General features: G+C 42.2%; 2 protein-coding genes across 3 annotated transcripts in view; one reads left to right on the forward strand and one right to left on the reverse strand.

Moving 5' to 3' along the window:
- Positions 1–19,027, reverse strand: part of LOC138614592 (caveolae-associated protein 1-like) — a 59,560-nt gene extending 40,533 nt beyond the window's left edge. Inside the window, exon 1 of the mRNA XM_069688125.1 lies at positions 19,010–19,027. The gene's annotated coding sequence lies outside the window, so the exon portion shown is untranslated. The remainder of the gene's footprint in view (positions 1–19,009) is intronic.
- The window catches only part of atp6v0a1b (ATPase H+ transporting V0 subunit a1b), a 34,229-nt gene that overhangs the window by 4,780 nt on the left and 6,682 nt on the right, over positions 1–22,767 (forward strand). Inside the window, exons 2-21 of one of the 2 annotated variants that reach the window (XM_069688123.1) lie at positions 990–1,127; positions 1,312–1,390; positions 1,568–1,665; positions 1,791–1,919; positions 2,130–2,212; positions 2,808–2,934; positions 3,036–3,118; positions 4,219–4,312; positions 8,189–8,401; positions 9,345–9,495; positions 11,531–11,670; positions 11,769–11,932; positions 14,438–14,528; positions 15,297–15,415; positions 15,687–15,903; positions 16,969–17,076; positions 17,762–17,962; positions 19,282–19,299; positions 21,748–21,865; positions 22,078–22,249. In XM_069688123.1, the coding sequence (XP_069544224.1) occupies positions 1,011–1,127; positions 1,312–1,390; positions 1,568–1,665; positions 1,791–1,919; positions 2,130–2,212; positions 2,808–2,934; positions 3,036–3,118; positions 4,219–4,312; positions 8,189–8,401; positions 9,345–9,495; positions 11,531–11,670; positions 11,769–11,932; positions 14,438–14,528; positions 15,297–15,415; positions 15,687–15,903; positions 16,969–17,076; positions 17,762–17,962; positions 19,282–19,299; positions 21,748–21,865; positions 22,078–22,249 (2,522 nt within the window). In that variant the 5' untranslated portion in view covers positions 990–1,010. The remainder of the gene's footprint in view (positions 1–989; positions 1,128–1,311; positions 1,391–1,567; positions 1,666–1,790; positions 1,920–2,129; positions 2,213–2,807; positions 2,935–3,035; positions 3,119–4,218; positions 4,313–8,188; positions 8,402–9,344; positions 9,496–11,530; positions 11,671–11,768; positions 11,933–14,437; positions 14,529–15,296; positions 15,416–15,686; positions 15,904–16,968; positions 17,077–17,761; positions 17,963–19,281; positions 19,300–21,747; positions 21,866–22,077; positions 22,250–22,767) is intronic. The other variant, XM_069688124.1, reaches the window with a different exon arrangement.

The following is a 22,767-nucleotide window of genomic DNA, read 5'->3' on the forward strand; positions in this document are numbered from 1 at the left end:
TTTAGGTCACCGTGGTGTTAGCATGCTGATGTCCATCTGTTACAGGGAAGACATGGTTAGCTTTAGCATCTTCCTAAGGAGCATGTAGATGCATGAGGAACGACTGGATATTAAAATCAGACTGCAGTGAAAATGGTGTTTACCCTTTACATCAAATCATAATGTATGAATGTCAGAGTTTGAATCATACTATTCATAGATCATATTATTTATGAGTCATATTATTTTTCTGATATCTCATTTCACATTTATGTAATCTGTGAAAAAAATGCATTCTTCTCCTTCATATTTCTCAAATTATTCATAGACAGACGTCCAACCGACACACTGACTTGTGCTGCCTGAGTTTGGAAATTTTTTAATTAGGTTTGAAAAATGTTTGTTTTTGGTTTTGATAAACAACTAGTAATTATTTTGACTATTGATTGATCAGGTTAATTATTCTTCCAGTCAGCTGGAACCAGAGGATATTGGAAACTATTCATCAATTAGTAGAATTGTTGTCAATTCATTTCTTAATATGAGGAGTCCATGGGTCATTTTAACGCTAGATTGAATGAGTTTGATGTCCAACCAACTAGCACCGTGAACAGGAGACCTGTGAGGGGTTTAAAACAATTAATGAGCTGGTTGCATTTTAAATGTGAAGACTTTCTGCTGTTAGATATGATCGTTTACTGAATGTCACTGGTAAATGAAAATACTCAGTCATTACAGCTACACAGGAAAGAGTAGTTTAATGACAATGATAATAATGATGTCATGTTGTACAGTATAAACAGAACAGTAGCAGGAGTGTGCTGCTCACTTTATTCTTCCAAACAGAGATTATTACAGCAAATCACAAACAACATTAAAGTATGAACACAAATTAAATGAAGTGTTAAATATAAAGAAAAGAAGAATCATTCCTTTAGATGTTCTTTGATTTGACCAGTTTCCAGATGAATAAACAACAATGAACAGTTTGTGTCCTTGTGTCCCTCCAGCGGTTCTTTATAGTGGTCATCATGGGGGAACTGTTCCGGAGCGAGGAGATGACTCTGGCCCAGCTCTTCCTCCAGTCAGAGGCAGCTTACTGCTGCGTCAGTGAGCTGGGAGAACTGGGCATGGTCCAGTTCAGAGATGTGAGTATCTGAATAGAACTGCTCTTTTTAACTAAAGCAGGTGAAACAGGTCAGAGCTGCTATTGTTCATGACATCACTCATGGACAGGTGATAAACACTGGTTGTACTTTTCACTTCAGTTCCTGACGATTAGTGACCTCAATAATTAATGTCATCGTGTGTTTCTTCTTTTTCCACCTGCAGTTAAATCCGGATGTAAATGTGTTCCAGCGCAAGTTTGTGAATGAAGTGAGGAGGTGTGAGGAGATGGACAGGAAGCTGAGTGAGTGACAGCTTCAATCTCTCTTCCTTTATGACTCCTGTTACATCATGTTCATAAAGGATATAGATTATCACATGTTTATCTTATAGATCAGTTATCACATGTTTATCTTATAGATCAGTTATCACATGTTTATCTTATAGATCAGTTATCACATGTTTATTTTCTGCTGAACAGGGTTTGTTGAGAAGGAGATTAAAAAAGCCAACATCCCAACAGTGGACACTGGAGAGAATCCAGAAGTTCCTTTTCCTAGAGACATGATCGATCTGGAGGTAATCACTGATCAATCATCACACTTAGCGGCCTAACGAGTATCAGTACATCATTTAATGTGCTGTTAAACAACTTTAATGTCTGTCTACATGACCTATAGTCATGACACTCTGTTTTTTTGCAGGCCACATTTGAGAAACTAGAGAACGAACTAAAAGAAATCAACACCAACCAGGAAGCCCTGAAGAAGAACTTCCTGGAGCTGACGGAACTCAAACACATCCTTCATCGGACTCAGCAGTTCTTTGATGAGGTTTGATTGTTTCACCCTCATAGACACACACATCCCACAATTAATGCATCATTGCTCTTGTTTGTACTAATCCAATGGAGATCCTTCTAAAATTATATTTTATTTTGCTTTAGTAAATCTGTATTGAGTCACACTATCAATATTAGATTATATCCAAACCCTGGGCACTAAAGTAAGGACGTCTAATAACGGAGCTTGTTTCTGTGACAGATGGAGGATCCCAACCTGCTGGAGGAGTCCTCGGCTCTGATGGAGGGCAGTGAGGGCGGCCGCGGGGCTCCACTCAGGCTGGGGTAAGGAGCTCTGCTTCATCCCCTCCAATAAACAGGGTTCACTGTTTAATCAAGTGTTAAGATGGTCACATGTGAATGGAAGAAAAAGTTATGGATGACTAAAGAAAAGTTTAGTCACATGACTGAAAGTAGAAACTGGATGAATCAGAGAACAGTGAAGCATTATTCAACTCAGCAGTCACAAAGGTGACATCATCACAGTGTCCAAACTCAATGCACCGATGTGATGTTAAACTGCTGTTCTACGTGATAAAAAATATAAGATAATTGATTACTAATAATTCATTTGTCATTGGTCAGCTGAATAAACGGTTGGTTTTCACAGAGGAGAAACTCCTGAAAGAGGAAATCTACAAGATATCTATGAAGACTCATCAGTGTGCCAAGGTCCAGGAAAAAAAGATAAAAAATTATAATAAAACGTGTTCTACTAAATGTACTGCTGCCACTTTAATAACTGTCCATGTAACGTCTGAGTGTTATCTTAGTAAAAAAATATATTTCTACTGTTTCTCAAATGTCAAAAGGTTCTCAATAAACGTGCTGCTTTCTTGTGTTTGGTCCACTCTGACAGTTGGTATGTTTCATGGTGCAGGTTCGTGGCTGGAGTGATCAGCAGGGAGAGGATTCCCACCTTTGAGAGGATGCTGTGGAGGGTGTGTCGTGGTAACGTTTTCTTAAGGAAGGCAGAGATCGAGGACCCTCTGGAGGACCCTGCCACGGTCTGGATACATAACAAGAACATTTTCCATGACTACAGAAGTATAAAATCCTGACTACAAACATTCATCTGGATTCTGATACTTTCTTCTCTTTCTAACAGGGAGACCAAGTCCACAAATCTGTGTTCATCATCTTCTTCCAGGGCGACCAGCTGAAGAACAGGGTGAAGAAGATCTGTGAAGGGTGGGTCAGAATCCAGACGAAAAATCTTATCAACATTATTTTTGCCATGAAAGAGTTAAGTTGCTAAAAACAGTCATTTCTGGGATATTAAAAAAAAGTCCGGTTTGATGCGGGCTTATAGGTTTTTCAAAAGAGGTTTAAGAAGTTCGGTCTTCAGGTTTATTGGAAAAACATCTGACTGAAGAATCCTGCTGACCATCTAATGCTCTGGACTGAAAACCATATTTGACAATTTTATGATTTAGACAGGATTCGAAGCCAAAAGCAGACACGGACATTCAGTAATCAAAGTTCAACAGGTTTTATTGAAGCGGTGGAGTATTCTGTGAAGAGGAGTCCAGACCAGCAACCAGGCAAGGTCTGGCCAGAGCCAGCAGGCGGGTCTGAATCCAGGACCTCAAAGCCGGACAACAGGGTGGCAGGAAACTTGGGTGGATGGAATGGAGGAACTACTTCAGTGGACGGCCAGGAGGCATACAGACAGGCGAAGATGCTCAGGAGGACGGCCTCGAGGCAGGACAGACAACTACAAGGGTGGGAGGGGCAGTGTAGATGATGGGCCCAGCAGGGAGCCGGTGAGGATGGCTCCACCCCTCCAAACACTGGACCACCTCGACATCGTCGACCCATCCAGAAGCTGATGGCTCAGAAGGCTCTGCAGCTGAAGACATTGAAGACACTCGGAAAAAACAAGAAGCTTGGAGTCAGAGTGTGAAGGGAGCAGGGAGGAGGCCGAACATGTTGAACTGCTTCGGTCAAAGCTGCTTCATCTGGAGGTGAAAATGTGCCAAATTATCTGGAAGAGTCTCATGAGGAGCCATGTTACCTGAGATGGACTCAGACTGCTTGTCTGATCCTGTCAATTGATCTGTGGTCAGTAATCAGTCAGTGATCGTGGATATGGTGCATGGTTTATTACTTTAGGGACTGCAGGTTATAACAATGTACCAATGACTTTACTGTGGTAGTTGCTGCTGAACAAACATTGACAGTCACTTCACCATGTAGGTTTGGGACTTTTTATCAGAAAGGCTGTATGATGGGGAAACACATGTGTTGCATGTTGTGAGCTGCCTCTGATGGTGGGTGCATTTCTGCAGGTTCCGTGCCTCTCTGTACCCATGTCCAGAGACCCCACAGGAGAGGAAGGAGATGCTGGCTGGAGTCAACAGCCGTATTGACGACCTCCAGATGGTAACTTAAATATCGCATGTGTTTTATCAGTTAGTGCAATGATTTACAAATCATGTCAACCCATATTCAATGAAAGATAGACTAAGGCAACATATCGAATGTTGAAACTGAGAAATGTTATCGTTTTAAGAAAAATATATGCAAATTTTTAATTTGTGTAAAGATTTAAAAAAAGCACCTGGTGTAACATCTGACAACTAATTATGCTACCATGGCAACAGATCAGTAACATGATTGGGTATAAAAAGATGATTTCAGAGAAGCAGAGTCTCAGCAGTGAAGATGGGGAGAGGTTCACCACTCTGTGAAAGACTTGGTGGGAAAATAGTGCAACAATCTAAGAATAATGTTCCTCAACGTAAAACTACAAAGAATTAGTGGATTTCATCATCTACAGTTCATTCAATTCAATTTCAATTCAATTCAACTTTATTTATATAGCGCCAAATCACAACACAGGTTATTTCATGGCACTTAACACATTAAAGTCCTTACAGCAAGACTTTACAATATTATACAAAGAAATCCAACAATTCAACAATTCCCACATAAGCTAAGAGGGGAAAAAAACTCCTCTTTAAGGGAGAAAAACCTCCAACAGAGGGAAGAAAAACTCTCTTTAACAGGAAGAAACCTTCGACAGAACCAGGATCAAAGGTGGGCGGAGCATCTGTTAACAGAACCAGGCTCAGAGGTGGGCGGCCATCTGCCTCTACCGGTTGGGGTGAGAGGAGAGCAGAGAGAGAAAAGGACAGCACAGAGATAGAAGAGGAGAACTGTTGGTGGAAACGACAAGTGCAGAGCAGAGACATGCAGCTCCATGACGGGACATCTGGAAAAGAAAGAACAGAAACTACACGAGTGAAGGAACTGAATGGAGACAACAGATAATAAGAAGAAACTATGAGAGAGAAAAAGATGGTGAGGTACGAGTCAGTTAAAGAGTAGGAGGAAAGAAAAGAAGCTCAGCATGCAACGAGGTCCTCCAGCAGCCTCGGCCTATAACAGCATAACTAAGGGTTGGTTCAGGTCTACCTGAGCCAGCCCTAACTATAGGCTTTATCAAAAAGGAATGTTTTGAGTCTAATCTTAAAGCTAGAGAGGGTTTCTGCCCCTCCAACACAAACTGGGAGCTGGTTCCACAGGGGAGGAGCCTGAAAACTGAAGCTGCGCCTCCCATTCTACTTCTGGAAACTCTAGGAACCACAAGTAGACCAGCGTACTGAGAGAGAAGTGCTCTGCTAGGATTATATGGTTCTATAAGGTCTCTAAGATATGATGGAGCCTGGTCATGTAGAGCTTTGTAAGTCATCAAGAGAATTCTAAATTCTATTCTTGATTTCACAGGAAGCCAGTGAAGAGAAGCTAAAACTGGAGAAATATGATCTCTCTTGTTAAATCCCGTCAGTACTCTTGCTGCAGCATTTTGGATCAGCTGCAGGTTTTTAATGAGTAATTTGGACATCCTAACAACAAGGAATTACAATAATCTAGTCTGGAAGTAACAAACACATGAATGAGTTTTTCTGCATCACGCTGAGGAAGGATTTTCCTGATTTTATTAATATTATGTAGATGAAAGAAGGCAGTTCTGGAGATTTGCTTTATATGGTGTCTAAAGGACAAATCCTCATCAAAGATGACTCCAAGGTTCCTCACTGTTTTGCTGGAGGCCAAGACTCATAATTCATAATATCATTAAAAGATTCAGAGAATCTGGAGAACTCTCTGAACACAAGGGACAAGGCTGGAAACCAATATTGGATGGTGGTGATCTTCGGGCCCTCAGGCAGCACTGCATTAAAAACACACTATTCTGGAGTGGAAATCACTGCATGGGCTCAGGAACACTTGTGAAAACCATCGTCTGTGAACACAGTTCATCGCTGTGTCCACAAATGCAGGTTAAAACTCTCCAAAGAAGAAACCAGATAGAAACATGATCCAGAAACACCGCCGCCTTCTCTGGACCGAGATCATTGAAGATGGACTGAGGTGAAGTGGAAAACTGTCCTGAGGTCTGATGGATCACAATCTGGGATTCTGTTTGGAAATCATAGACGCTGCATCCTCCAGGTTAAAGAGGAGAGGGACCATCCAGCTTGTTATCAGCTCAGTTCTAAAGCCAGCATCTGTGATGGTACAGGGATGCATTAGTGCACATGGCATGGGTAGCTTGAACATCTGGAAGGAAGCATTAATGCTGAATGATATATTCAGGTTTTGGAGCAACATATGCTGCCATCCAGACAACATCTCTTTCAGGGAAGGTCTTGTTTATTTCAGCAGAACAACATCCAACCACATTCTGCACGTATTCCAACAGCATGGTTCTCTAGTAGAAGTGTCCGCTGATAAACTGGCCTCCTGCAGTCCAGACCTGTCAGTCATTGAAAACATCTGGAGCATCAGGACATGAACAATACAACAAAGGAGACCCTGAACTGTTGAGCAGCTGAAATCCTCTATCAGGCAAGAATGGGACCACATTTCATTTTCAAAACTCCAGAAACTGGTCTCCTCAGTTCCCAAACGTTTATAGAGTGTTGTTAAAAGAACAGGTGATGCAGCTCAGTGGTGAACATGAACCTGTCCCAACGTTTTGGAGACGTGTTGCTGACATCAGATTCAAAAATTATTTGTTGTCTTTGGTCCGTTTGCAATTATATATGAGTTTACATGATTTGCAAAATATCACGTATTTTTAATTTACATTTTACAGTGTCCCAACTTTATTGGAAACAGGGTTGTAGAGGGAGAATATGACCTCTCCTGTTTATTGTCCAAGACATTACAATTAGCAATGATTTGTTTTTAATTTAGCAATTCTTTGAAAGACTCTTTGTTCTCTCTGTTACACTGCTGCTCACTAAACAACAAGAAATCAATCAGAAATTTTGCACAACAGGATGTCTGTGTTCAGGCTTCTGCTTAGTTTTCCTGAATATAATTTATTCCCAATCAAATTTCAAAAGCCCTCACTGTGTAGGTGGGTGTTTTCTTGTGTATTAGTTCTTATCCGTAAAAGACCTTTGTCCTGTCTCATAATGTTGTGGTTCCCTAAGTTTTCCATATTTAGCCTGGAAAAAAGCTCTGGTTCTGCTTGAGAGATCTGCTGTAGTCTGAGCCTGCCAGTCACACACAATGTTCCACAGCCTACTAAAAAAAAAAAAAAAAAAAAAAAAAAATTTCCCCTCGGGGATTAATAAAGTATATACCTACCTACCTACCTACCAATAGAGCACGTTTCCATAGAAACTCTGATTCTGTGCATTAACACGATGAAAGTCTGGTGAAGTAAATTACTTCATTTGTGTCATTTCCAACACATTTAAACATCCAGCCACACTGATGCAGAGATGAGATCCTTTGAGTTCATACAGGTAGTTTAGAGTTTGAGGATCACAAGCATTAATTAATGCAGTCCGTACTACAGAGGTCAAAGGTCAGAGTAACAGTACAGTGACAGAAAAGATGCAGCAGGTCTTGCTGTGGCCTGAGAATGATCATGTAACATTTACAGAAGTCTATCCAACTATCTTATAGACAAGAAATAAGAGTGACTCTGACATGGTAACCCTCGATGATCACCAAGGAAACCAGTCATGTGATCTGACTAGAACAGATGTTGTAAAGCCTAGTATGCTCTAGCTCGAGCTAAAGGTTAAGGATATGTTCAGCTGTATAAGCTTTACTCACAGAAAGGTGGAGCCTAAGGTTCAATGCACAGGCAAGCTGTAACTTGCAAAAATAAAAGAATCCTATCCTCATAAAAGAAACAGCACCCCTGTCCAGACCTCACACTGTCCAAACATCCAAAGATGACTGAACCAGGATCCAGAGTCTAAAACAGGTTCCTCCTCCCTGCTGCTGTAGGTGCTGAACCAAACAGAGGACCACCGTCAGCGAGTGCTACAGGCGGCCTCCAAGACCATGCGGGTGTGGTTCATCAAGGTGAGGAAGATGAAGGCCATCTACCATACCCTCAACCTTTGCAACATTGATGTCACCCAGAAGTGTCTGATTGCCGAGGTGTGGTGTCCCGTCTCAGACCTGGACTCCATTCAGTTTGCTCTGCGCAGAGGAACGGTGAGTTTCATTGTGTGTTTTTTTTTTTTTATTAAGTATCACATACAGATGTGCTTTGGACTGGTCACAATAAAAGGCCACTCTAAAATATGTGGTTTTATTACCAACATAACACCATAGATGTCACGTTTTAGAGAGGACACAGGAACATCTACCAGAACTCTTTTCTGTTTATTGAATATTTAATATTGATTTTACGACCACAAGCTGCTTCCAATGTTGTTTCTGAGAATTTGGTAGTACATTCAATGGGTCTCAGAACCGCAGACCATGGGTAACCACGCCAGCCCAGGATGGCCACATAAGCTGGCTTTACCTGCACGATGGTCTGAGATGGTCATATAGAAGGAAACCACTCATGCGATCTGTCATGTGACAGTCTTGTAAGTAAGGGAGCTGCTAGCTGCTAAATGTTTAATATGTAGTTCTATAAGTTGTGACGGTTTTCTCAATTCCATTTCTAAAAATCTCTTTTTATAAGTAGCATCAGCTCCGTGCACCTTACTTCAATGCTTCGTAGTTGTTGGGTGTTGAATTTAGTTTTCATCACTTTCTTTACATCCATAATATCAGCAAGTCTCAAGTAAATAAAAAAAAAACCACTAACTTTAAGTAAAGAGGTGATGTAGCTCAGTGGTGAACATGACCCTGCCCCAACTTGTTTGAGATGTGTTGCTGCCAACAAATTCAAAATGAGCAGATATTTTAATAAAACAATGAAATGTCTCAGTTTCAACATTTGATATATTGTTTTTTCAATTAAATACAGTTTACATGTTTTCCAAATCATCAAACATTATTTACATTTTACACTTTTTTGGAAACAGGGTTTACTTTATGTTGTGGTGACAGGTGCAGTTAAACCAAGTTATACATTTCAACGTTATGTCTCGCCTCCCACCTCCAACATGGACCATTCTGACAAGTCAGTTTTATTTGAAAGGAGAGGAGCGGCTCCACAGTCCCCTCCATCCTCAACAGGATGCAGACCAAGCAAACTCCACCGACCTTCAACAAGACCAACAAGTTCACATCCGGCTTCCAGAACATTGTCGACGCCTACGGCATCGGGAACTACAGAGAAATCAACCCAGGTCAGAACTTTACTGCAGTAAATGCTGTTGAAAACACACACACACACACACACACACACACACACACACACACACACACACACACACACACACACACACACACACACACACACACACACACACATCAGTCTCTCATACTAGCCGGATCAATATGTTGAGCTTCCTTGTACTGGGTATAAAGGCCTTTCAGCTTCACATGCAGTTGTGTACTGTACAGTCTGGTAAAACATTTAGGGTCTGATTCACTAAGATCTCAAATAAAGGTTGTTGCATCACGAGGGGCCAGGTAGTTGATGGGTGCTACATCCCCTTTGTAGATTGGCAGTCACGCCACAAAATGTCCGCCAATCTACAAACTGCTGCTCCCAGAATGCCTCACCACTCACCCAGGTGTGGGTGTTTAAGACGCCTGATTGAGAGAGGACTTAAGGCCGGCAGGAAGCAGATGAGAGAAGGAGAGAGAAAGAGGAAGAGAGCACTGGGACGGAAGGAGCGCCGAAAGCTCCGTAGTCTGGAGGACTGCCTAACGGAGAGGACAGAACCAGACTGAAGAGGAACTCAAGGAAGAAGACCCGGTGGAACCGAGGACAATCTGAGTTGACTTTTATTATTTAGTTAAACAACCCCTTATCTCCACTTAGACACTTTTGGTTGTTTTGCACTTTTGTTGGATAAAGAGAGTTACCTGAGTTATTGAGTGATAGATGAATAAAACTTCACCTTTTTTATGGGAACCGTTTGCTGTTTGCGGTTCATTCCCATGGACTACCCCACCCTAGCCGCACTTGTGACCTCTCATGACATCACAAGGTACTAAATTGCATCTTCCTTCCAAAAGTTTTCAAATTTTTTTTTGCACCTGTTTTATAGGTGATTTACAGAGTAATTGCGTCATTGAAATCCGGTGCAAATCGTTCTATTTAAATGAGGGTTTGTGTGTTAAAGTGATTCCAGCAATGGAAAACCGAGCGACTGCAAAAGGAAATCTGATCCCATTGAAATTAAGAAATATAACAAGAACAAAATGCTTTATAGGAGATTATCAGTAAGAAAGTAAATACAGAGGGAAAAACAAAAAGGGGGGGGGGGGAAGGCTTCACAATAAAATGTCATTAAAGAAAAGAGGAGGACGGTGGATGAGATCCTCTAACAGACACTGATCAGCAGCTGATGTTTCATTGAGTTCCTGGAGGTCTCGTGAACCTGATGAAGCTACCTGTGAATTCTGCAGGACTCATTCAGGATGTGACAGCTCACCTGAATAACAGGACTGGAGGGAGATCCAAGCAGAGATACGCTGGAACCACCCAGAGGCAGCAAAATGCTGAGTCAGGAGAATTTTTTTTAAATTGCTGGTATTTCGTGGCTCCTCGTTGTTGTTGGCTGTCAATCATCTTTCAGTTCATTCAATAACTCAGAAATGTCAACACTGGACAAACGATATGTCTGAATCATTTCTGCCTCTGACATCAGAAATGTTTAACGGGTGTAAAACCTCGTTCTCTACGTATTCTCTGGTTTCCTGCGTCTCCTTCACAACAAGAGCAGCCGTGTCTCCTTCACAATAAGAGCAGCTGTCTCTCCTGATGTTCATCTGATTAATACCTTCAGTCATACTAAAATATACATTCGATCACTTCTCCTGTTTCTACTTCCAGGTTCAGTAAATATCGTTGCGGGTGATAAATTGGTCTATTTCCATGTTTCCTCGCAGTATTTTACTCCTTCAGGTAGAAACGTCCAATATTACATATGATGCAGGAAAACGCACAGAATGGACAACGTGTGTTAAATTGTAGATTTGGAAAATGAAATCCTCGCTGCACGTCGTCAGTAGATCTGCTTGGACATTTCTTTTGCTGTTGATGTGAAGTTTGCAGGAGATTTCACACATGCAGACCTTCAGTAAATCAGGCCCTTAGTTTCTTTGAGCTTGTAAATGTCAACATTCAGTCCTGAATGTTATTGACCTGAATATTGGATTAATTTTAATCTTGCCATTTGACAGTCTCTTCCTGTGTGTCACCTCTTACAGCTCCGTACACCATCATCACCTTCCCCTTCCTGTTCGCTGTGATGTTTGGTGACATGGGTCATGGCGTGTTGATGACCTCTGCTGCCCTCTACCTGGTCATTCGAGAGAGTCGCCTCCTCGCCCAGAAGAGTGACAACGAGGTACAATAACGTAATACTGTCATAAAGCTTCATGGTTCAACCACTCGCTGTAAATATAAAAACATATCCTGTTTGTAAGTTGTTGTGTGTCTCTGTAGATGTTCAACATGGTTTTTGCTGGTCGCTACATCGTCCTTCTGATGGGGATCTTCTCCATCTACACCGGCATCATTTACAACGACTGCTTCTCCAAGTCCCTCAACATGTTCGGCTCTGGTTGGAGTGTCAGGCCAATGTTTGGGCCCAAAGGAGCCAACTGGTCGTAAGTCAGTCAGCTCTTGGCTTTGAACTGCTGAATCGCTCATATTCAGCTGTTTTCATCTGGTTCATCTGCAGATATTTTATTTAGAGTTTCTAGAAACACTAATCAAAACAGGAAATTGAGCATCATGTCTTTTTGTAGTTATTTACCATTAAAAAAAGTATCATTGAAAGAGTTTAACGGTGCATTAAGCTGTAGGAACCAGTCACATCTACTCGGGTGTCTGTTATATAGTGTAACATGTTGCTGTGAGTTCTGTTAAAGTGTAACATGTTACTGTTGTTTGTTATAGATAAATACTTTATTAATCCCACAAGGGGAAATAATTTTTTCGCTACAGCAGCATTATAGGTACAGGAAAGCAATAAAACAACAGTAAAATATTAAATATAAAAATGCACAGTATATACAATAAATAAAATAGAATAATTAAATTAAAACTGACTCCTCCCGTCCATCCCTTATACACCGACCACTGACTCCTCCTCCCGTCCATCCCTTATACACTGTCCACTGACTCCTCCTCCCGTCCATCCGTTATACACAGTCCACTGCAGAGTCATCAGAGAACTTCTACAGATGTCTTGACTCTGAGTTATACTGGAAGTCAGTGGTGTAGAAGGTGAACAGGAAGAAGACAGAACAGTTCCCTGTGGAGCTCCAGTACCACTGACCACCGTATCAGACAGCACACTGCCCAGACGGACAAACTGTGGTCTGCCTGTCAGGTAGTCAGTGATCCAGGAGACGGTGGACGCGTCCACCCCCACCACCCGCAGCTTCTCACTCAGCAGCAGTGGTTGGATGGTGTTGAATGCACTGGAGAAATCAAAGAAAGTGATTCTCACAGAGTCACCGGTTCCATCCAGGTGAGACTGAGCTCGTTGCAGCAGGTAGATGATGGCGTCGTCCACTCCCACACGAGGCTGGTACGCAAATTGCAGAGGGTCCAGTGAAGATTTCACCAGCGGTCTGAGGTGGGCCAAGACCAGCCTCTCCAGCACCTTCATCACATGAGATGTGAGGGCAACCGGTCGGTAGTCGTTGATGCCAGATGGAGTCGTCTTCTTGGGGACTGGAACCAGGCAGGACGTCTTCCACAGCACCGGGACCTCCTCCTGCTTCAGGCTCAGGTTGAAGAGGTGTTGTAGGACCTCAGCCAGCTGGACGGCGCAGGTCTTCAGGACCCCGGGGCTGATGCCGTCAGGTCCTGCAGCCTTGCGCTGGTGGAGTCTCTCCAGCTGTCTCCTAACCTGGCCAGTCGTCACAGAGGGGGGGGGGTCATGGCATCGATGGTGGAAGAGCCCTTTGGAGTTGAGGACTCTGTGTCCATGCAGCTCACCGAGGGGGGAAGGCAGCAGAGGTGTTTGAGGTGTGGAGGAGACAGATGAGGGCGGTGAACTAAACCTGTTGAAGAAACAGTTTAGCTCATTGGCCCTCTCCAGGTTCCCCCTGATTGTTCCTCTCCAGGTTCCCCCTGATTGTTCCTCTGCAGGTTCCCCCTGGTTGTTCCTCTCCAGGTTCCCCCTGGTTGTCTCTCTCTCCCCTTGAACCCAGTAATCTCCTTCATACCGGTCCACACCTCCCTTACGTTGTTCTGCTGGAGTTTGGCCTCCAGCTTCCTCCTGTAGGAGTCCTTGCACTCCCTGAGCTTCTCCTTCAGGTCGTGCTGCACTCTCCTGAGCTCCTCCCTGTCCCCAGTCCTGAAGGCTGCTTTCTTCTGATTAAGAAGCACCTTCAGGTCACTGGTGATCCACAGCTTGTTGTTGGGGAAGCAGTGTCCAGTCCGGGATGGTACGGTGGAGTGTTCACAGAATTTAATGTATTCTGTGATACAGTCCGTCCTGCTGTTGATGTCGTCCCCATGTGGTCCACACAGTACATCCCAGTCCGTGGACTCAAAGCAGTCCTGCAGAGCATCTTTAGCCTCCTGTGTCCACCTCCTCACAGTCCTGGTGGTTACAGGCTGCCTCTGCACCAGGGGAACATACTTTGGTGTCAGCAGGACCAGGTTGTGATCCGACCTACCAAGGGGGGGAAGGGCAGTAGTATTGTATGCATCCATGGCATTAGCATACAATAGGTCCAGAGTTTTATTGTTCCGGGTGGAGCAGTTAACATACTGATGCAAAGTTGGCAGAGCTTTATTCAGACTGGTTAACGTCACCAGTAACTAACAAAAATGCACCGGGATGCTAAGTCTGAAGTTTGGAGAGGTTACATTACATTTCATTTGTCTGACTCTTTTATCCAAAGCGACTTACAATAAGTTCATTTCAACCATGAGGGTACAAAACCAGAACAACAAGAATCAAGAAAATATTTTTTTTTCAAGAAAGCCAAACTACAAAGTGCTCAAATTAAGTGCCATTTTAAGCGCGACTAAAGTTCTACCTATTCAAGGTAAAGTCGGAAGAGGTTCTGTTATATAGTGTATCATGTTACTGTCAGTTCTGTTGTATAGTATAATGCAATATTCTGCTCATTATGTTTGATCTGTTGTAGGTCTGAGACACTTGATGGAAATGCAGTTCTACAGTTGGATCCTGCTGTTCCTGGTGTGTTTAATGGACCGTATCCACTCGGGATTGACCCGGTAAAACATGCACATTCACCATGACAACACAAATTAAGAACTTCCTGTTGTTCTTTGTGGTGCAACCAGTCCATCTTTATAATTTAGTGATAATAGTGGCAACAGTCATGATTTTGTCATTATGTGCAGAGTGTTCCGTGAACGTACTGTATCTCCATAAAGTCTGCGCCATGTTCACAGAGACTGAAAGAACTTATTCAGTCATCAATAATTATTAGAACCACATCAGTAACCAAATGGTTAGACTGGGAGATGTTCATGCGCGCGCGCGCACACACACACACACACGGATACACAATTGAACAGACACGCATGGACACCCACACATTGATACACACATGGACACCCCACACACACTAGTTTAGTTTTACTCAGTCCCACACTGCAACTCTTTTTTTTTCAGTGTGTGCGCTGATCCAGTTACTGCGTGTCACGGTTACTGTGTGTTTAGGTCCAGGTTCAGGGTTCTGACTGCAATGTACTCTCCCGTCCTGCCGCCTCAAACCCTACACAGATCACAAATGTTGATGAAACGGAACCACTTCTTCCTGTTGGAAACTTCAGGGTCCAGCTGTTCCACGAAATTTTTACTTTTTTTTATAAAACAATACTCAATTTGTTTTTAGATATTTAAAAGAATCCGAGCGGGAAGCAAATGATTGATAATTCCAATAAAGTGTTCCCAATATATTATTGCTTATTTATTTAATGTCTATAAGAACTAAATGGAAAGGATAAGGTATAGTTGTGGTGACTCGGTCTCTGCAGATCTGGAACGTCGCCACCAACAAGCTGACGTTCCTCAACTCGTTCAAGATGAAGATGTCGGTGATCCTGGGCGTCGTCCACATGCTGTTTGGGGTGTCTCTCAGTCTCTTTAACCATCTGTAAGTGCTGCTCTCATGTTGAATGTTGACTCGATGGAGGATTGTGTTCCAGTTCATTTGGTCATTATTTCCAGATGTTTAATAACACTGATGGAGCCATTCTGACCATTTCCATTCAACTTTACTTTCACATGACCTGCTAATTCCTAATATCTTTATTGCTGCTCATCACATCCGCAAACTGAAAGCACCAAACGCATACCACTCTGGATGATTCATTTTACAAGTGTTTAAAGTCCACCTTGAGTTTCTGATCCTTTCCGACCTTCAGGTACTTCAAGAAGCCGCTGAACATCTTCCTGGGATTCATCCCGGAGATCGTCTTCATGTTCAGCCTGTTCGGCTACCTCATCCTGCTGGTCTTCTACAAGTGGACAGCCTATGATGCCTACACTTCCAAGGATGCTCCCAGCTTGCTCATCCACTTCATCAACATGTGTCTGTTCAACTACAATGACCCCACCAACAAGCCCCTTTACAGCGGACAGGTGCTCCGTCCCTCGTCTGTCCCTCTGCCTCTCCTAACTTCTCTGTCCCTCACTAGCATGTCTAAATTCTAGACCAGAAGTTTACAACAGTGCTTACAGATCAAACACACTTAAATATACTTTCTGGTTTTCTTTGGTTCAGAGGACACGGGTCAGGCTGAGCTGCAGCAGTGGAGCTGGCAGGGAATTTGTGTGTTGGCTGAATAGTTTTGTTCATGTAGTGCTGGAGGGAAATGTCACAGCTACCTACGTGTCCACCGAGTTGGTCTGTCTTCCATCTAGCTCACCTGGTCGACAGCAGGGCTGATTTGGCTCAGACTTTACAACATTATATCATTGACAGTATGGAGGCAGACTGTTCCATGTGTTTGGCTTGAAATGTTTCCGCTCTCAACATTTTCAGAAGTTTGAAAGGAAACAAAAGTACATTTTCTAAACCAAGCACCCATTCGAAATATGATACAAAACGCCTGATAACTGTGACCTCTTTAATGGAGTAGTGGGACTTTCATGTCCCTGGGGCCGATGGAGTTTAGACACCCACTGCAGTTATGTACATCTAGTGAACTGGAACAGTTGGAGAGAAAAGCTGTGGTAGTTTTTACTAATGGTACAAACCACAGAACATCTGTCCCATCAGCCAAGACACCATTCATTTACCAGCAGAGTACTTTGTTACCAGTATACCAGAGTTTCTCTTTATTTTTCACTGGAATGTTTTTTTTCATGAATTTAATGTTGATAATAATTTTGCTGCTACACTTGTGAACGCTGTGTTTTTCCTCATTTGAAGCAATCATTTTTGAACAAAGCAGAAAGTTAAAGGTTTTTCTGAGGGTTATATCCATTTAGTCAGAGTACCAACTCACAAACACTTGCTGTAGTTATTCATCCGCTCCTTAACACTGCTCCAAGATTCAACATTGTAGATGAGTTTTATGTTTCAATTGAAATAAGACGAAGAAAGGAGAGCTGCCATGTTGTGTTCTGCACTCAGCAGTTGTAGGAGGACACACCAGGATCTGTTCATTGAACTGATTAACCTCTCTCTGTTTGAATTTGTAGATGGGGATCCAGGTTTTGTTGGTGCTGATTGCCCTTGCATGTGTTCCCTGTATGCTGATTGTGAAAACTATGGTGCTTCGGCGTCAGCATCTGTGGAAAAAGCGCCTGGTATGTGGATCTGACCCCACCTATAACCTTACTGCCACCTTTTGATTGAATAACAACTGTAACCTTTGCTATAACCTGTTTTTACTCCTATTCTGTCATTCATTTCAATGCACATTGTATTGTGTAATGTGGTTGGTTGTGTTGCCATGAAAACTGCTTAAAGCCTGCCTCAGACACGCTGATATTTTGGTGGGGAATTTGCAAGAAATGCTTCATAGACTGAGGACACCCTGACAGCTGATCGTCATCCATCTTGACTCTGTTGTTCTGCATATTTCATCCAAGATGTTAAACATTTTGGACCAGAATTATATTTTGAAATATGTAAGACATACGGCAGCCTGGCGCTGTTATTGCTCTCACTGGTTGTGTTAAACCTCAAAAACATGCAGTTCTATTCGACTGAAGATCACTTCCATCAGACCAGTTCTATTTAACTTAAATTTCATAAAATGGAGTCTTCAGTTCTTTTAACTGAGGTTTAACTCATCCAGGGAGACTATTGAGCTCCAATAAGTGAGTGGTTGTTTCAGTCTTATCGCCACCTTTTAATCGAAATGTCTTTTTGTAATGAAAGTCTTCCCTCACTGTTTGGGTGTCCTGTTTAAAAATGGAGATAAATGCAAGGAGCGTTAGTCCTGAGGCTTGCTTTAAGCTACACAGCTCTTGTGGCTTTTGTATCTAGTCCCAGAAGAGGGAAGAAACCCCAGCAGAGAATCTAGAGCAGTCTTTAGAGCAAACAGGCGTGTCCTCATCATGCACCGGACTCACCCAACAGGGCACGCAGAAGTTTGGAGGGGTGCGGGTGGGCAATGGGCCCACGGAGGACGAGGCTGGCATCATGGACCACGACCAGCTCTCCCAGCACTCGGAGGAGGGAGATGAGGTGAGTCCCTGAAGCTTCACCAAACATCACTGAATGTCTGTCTTTTATTTACAGATTCTACAGAAAACGATTCCGCACTGTACTGAAGCATCATTACAGATTTACACTTGTTTTATCTGATGTATTTTTTTGCTTGAGGGAGCCTTTTTCCTGGATAGTAATGAGACATGGGGGTAATGTGGGCACAGCAGTGTGAACAGAAATGGGGAGGGCTGGGACAGAGCAGATAACCGATGGATTTTCCATCTCAGAAACATAAATGATGAGCTTGGTTTCATGAGAACGAACAAGTGGAATTTCTGAAAATACCACTTTTTTTTTTCCTGTGCGTGACTCGGGTTTGGTGTCTCCCAGATCTCCTGCATGATAAATGTGTTTATGTTGGAATAACATATTGGATGATTTTAATATAACAGGACTGCATTTAGTCATTATTCAAAGTTTATTATCGAGATTATGGGATTTACTATTTGAATAATGTTTCGAGTACTGTAACTGGACTGAACAACTTACTGAGTACTACAGACAATCATAACACGCACACATTTGATTGGTACAGTTCCCCTAATGGAAAGTAATATGCCTTTTCTGTTGTATTCTCCGGCACCTCTGAATTCTGTATTATCATTTACAACCATGAACTCTGAAGTTCTGGCAGTGCTGCTTGATTATTAATCTAAACAAATTCAGCTGTTGGATGCAATCAGTGCAGCAGATGAAGGTGTGACTGTGCAGTTGAGATCCGTCTGTAAAGATTAAGGTTATCTTAATGCAGTACTCTGGTTCCATATGACTGTTGAAATAGTTGTGGATCACTGCAAGCTGGCTATGAAGTGAAATCTCTGAAACAGTTCATTTATGTTGATTATAGTGACCCAGAGTACATGTAGCACCACAGGATTGTATTGTTTAATGTTCAAGACATAAAAGAAACTAATGTGTTCCCATCTGTTAAGATCTGACCCGGCTGAACCCAACTGTTGAGTGTGTCTGCTCCAGGCAGCAGTTATTGTCTTTAGTTTCAGTTTTAGTGTATTGAACTAACACATGCTGGTCTGTCTGTCTTTCTACTGGGAAGATGTAAAAAATAAATTCTTATAATATATCAATAAATTACCCCCCCCAAAAAAATAGTTAAGAGCTTTACCTGATAAAATGGTCCGAACTTCACCCAAATCACAACATCTTGGTCATAAACTGGTACGTTTGGGACAGTCTTGTCTGATTGAATGAAACAATAATCCTAAAGGATGAAAGCTTCTGTATCGATGCAGTTCCTAAATGCTGCCATTAACTGTTGACCTTTTCTTGCTTTCAAGCACTCGGAGGAAGAGCCGGTAAGAGTTCATCATCTTCTTGAAATGTCTGGATGCTGTCTTGTGATCTGTTTGTAATATTAAGTGGGACCAATGATTATGTTATGCCTATGTGGGAGCATGTAAAGGTATGTGTTGTGAGTGACACTAATATTCATTCTTAAGTCTTGGTTTTTAAAGTTATTTTACAGGAGCAAAATCCTGTTGTTGTGCAGTTTCTATTGTGTGAGGTGGTCACTGTTATAGATGAGGTGTTCACAGATTTATTAAAAGAAGTAGGGCACTCTCCAATGACAGCCTGCTGTCCTTCTGAACATGTGTTCTATGTAGATGATGGTTGGTGATGACAACAAGATGACTGACAGAAGTCCAAGAAAAAAAATCACCTGCAAGAACAAGACTAGTCCAAATAAAAGCAGTCAAATCCTATTTATTATTGTTGTTTTCATAATTATGATTATTATTTAAACACCCATAAGTCCAAGTCAATGTACCCAAAAGACTAATAAACATTAAGAGTCAAAACAGCCACGATGGTGAACAAAGTTTCAGTTTGAACACAGACGACACAGAACTGTTAAATACGTGTGAGACTGAGACGAGTCGCTGTCAGAACAAAAACCCAGAGGAGACTCACGAGACTACAGCTCAAAAGGTCAAAACATCCCACACATGGAGACATGTCCCTCTTAGGACACCCAGAAGACAAGGTCAAAACACATCTTGGACCCAACGGGTAACCCTTACAGGCCGGACAAGCTTGAGTGAAAACTTCTCAACAAGATATCTCCAGGTTAATTAATCATTTCAAGGCTAAGATGAGTCCAATTATGGACAGTTATCTTATTCTGTCCCCAGTCCTGCAGCTTTAAAGATGCTCTCTCTTGACCTCAGCAGTTTCCTTGTGTTTCTCTCAGCTGACTGTCTGAATAAAGTGTAACTGAGCTGCTGATTCTTCAGGAACAGCTGAAACAACATGAATGTTCAGATGAAATGTTTGTCTCAACATTTCTAATACGTGACTCTCCTCTGTGTTTAACATGATGCATGTTGGTCAGTATTGTTCCATGAGGTCCTTTTGAATGGTACAAAGAGTGTTGCTTCCATGAACTGTACTTTATGGATCCAAGGACAAAAGGGAAGCATGGAAAGAGGAAACCAGACAAGTGCCAAGCCAAACCTACCTACCCCCCCCCACACACACACACACACTTTATACAGGAAAGGTTAGTGTTGCTTCGGGATGGAGAGAACAGAGGAGCTGTGTTGTCTTTACATTAGGTGAACATTGAACAAACAGCAAAGACGTGGCTTGTTGGAGTTTGTTTCTTCTGAGTTCAGTCTCAGTCAGGGGTGAAAGGTTAAAGCAGGTTCTCATTAAGATGGTAAGAGAAGTTCCATACAGCTTTGATTGTCTAGATTAGTAATATCAGAGCAAAAATATCAGTCTCAAAGAAAGTAGAAAGTAAACTTCTGGTTTTATACTTCATAGTTGATAAAGTATAATGACGTATGTACATAATTTCTGTAATGTTTTCTGCTACACAAAGTAACAAAAATCATTGTTAAAAACACTTGATTTATACTTAAATATAGATTCCGACGGAAAGCACTCAGAGCAGCTGTCTCTCTTAAAAACTAAACTAGGTGAAATCTGCTGTTGTGATCACAGCTTTCAGAAAACAGAAATAATATTCTTGAAAGGTGACCTTCACTGATCTACATGTCATATTTTAGACGTGATATTCATATCACATTTATATCGTACCACAACACCAACAGTGTTGAGCAGGCAGACTGGTGTAACAACTCTGATACTGCATAATGGACACAGACATACTGTACACCTCAGGGCTCCAGAGATGAAATCAGCTTTCCATGGGAACCAGCATGGTTGAAAGGTGACCACAGGTTCATGATGGAGATCTAAATGATCAAAAACCAACCCAACCATCAGACTGCCACAATCAGTTCAGAACTACTACCCCCACTAAAGGGCCATTGAGCAAGGCAGAGGACATGAAAGGGCTTAAGGTCAAGCACCCATAATTCAGTTACTTCCTCTACGAGAGCAACTTGATTTCTCTTCTGGTTCATGTTCCTATACATGATGTCAGAGACAATTTTTTTGGTCAAAATCCAAACAAAGGGTTAAACATTTTTTTTTAAATGTGTTACAACTAATACCGTGTTACTACTAATACCGTGTTACTAATAATACCGTGTTACTAATAATACCGTGTTACTACTTAATAAAGTGTTACAACTAATACCGTGTTACTAGTTAATACCGTGTTACTACTAATACCATGTTACTACTTAATAAAGTGTTACTACTAATACCGTGTTACTACTAATGCCGTGTTACTACTAATGCTGTGTTACTACTAATACCGTGTTACTACTAATGCCGTGTTACTACTAATGCCGTGTTACTACTAATGCCGTGTTCTTGTCTCTCCACCACAGTTTGATTTTGGTGATGTAGCTGTCCACCAGGCCATCCACACCATAGAGTACTGTCTGGGCTGCATCTCCAACACAGCCTCCTACCTCCGCCTCTGGGCCCTCAGCCTGGCTCATGCACGTCAGTACAGGCTGCACACACACACACACACACACACACACACACACACACACACACACACACACACACACACACACACACACACGTTGTGTTTAAAGAACTTACAGATGAAGACCTTCTCCATCTCCTATTAAATTCAACTCAATATGGAGTCAGAGGTGTATTTCTATATTTTGGTGTAAACATTGTTGTCATTATCACTGTGTGTGCAGAACTGTCAGAGGTGCTCTGGACCATGGTGATGCACCTTGGTCTGTCCTCCCGGAGCGGGGGCGGGTTCTTCGCCCTGTCAATCATCTTCTCAGCCTTCGCCACTCTCACTGTCGCTATTCTGCTCATTATGGAGGGACTGTCAGCCTTCCTGCATGCCCTGCGTCTGCACTGGTTAGAAACACACACACACACACACACACACACACACACACACACACACACACACACACACACACACACACACACACAGTGTCATGGGAGTATGAGGGCAGTATGAGTGTAAAACAGATTTAAAAGTTATCATCCATTCAGGGTTATCTGAAATCAACAGAGGGTCAAAATATACATACAGGGTTAAAATATACATACAGGGTAAAAATATACATACAGGGTAAAAATTTACATACAGGGTCAAAATATATCCAAGGCCTCCAAACTTAATCTTGGTGATCATGATCACTACAGCTGGGAGGTTCTCTGTGCCACATTAAGGGCACATGGACAAAGAAAAAGCCATGTGGAGGAACATTTTATGGTCAGATGAGACCAAGATTACGTTGTTTCAATAAGCTGAGGTATGTTTAGAGGAGAGCATGGTAACTGAGGTATGGTGGTGGTACCATCATGATACCATCATGCTCTGGGGCTGTTACTGGCTACATTGCACAAAGTGGATTGAGAAATAAACA

This window comes from Brachyistius frenatus, unplaced genomic scaffold (assembly GCF_029030835.1).
Source record: "Brachyistius frenatus isolate BFR_SWC_R1_liver_20210118 unplaced genomic scaffold, ASM2903083v1 Contig_529, whole genome shotgun sequence".
Lineage (NCBI taxonomy): Eukaryota > Metazoa > Chordata > Actinopteri > Embiotocidae > Brachyistius > Brachyistius frenatus.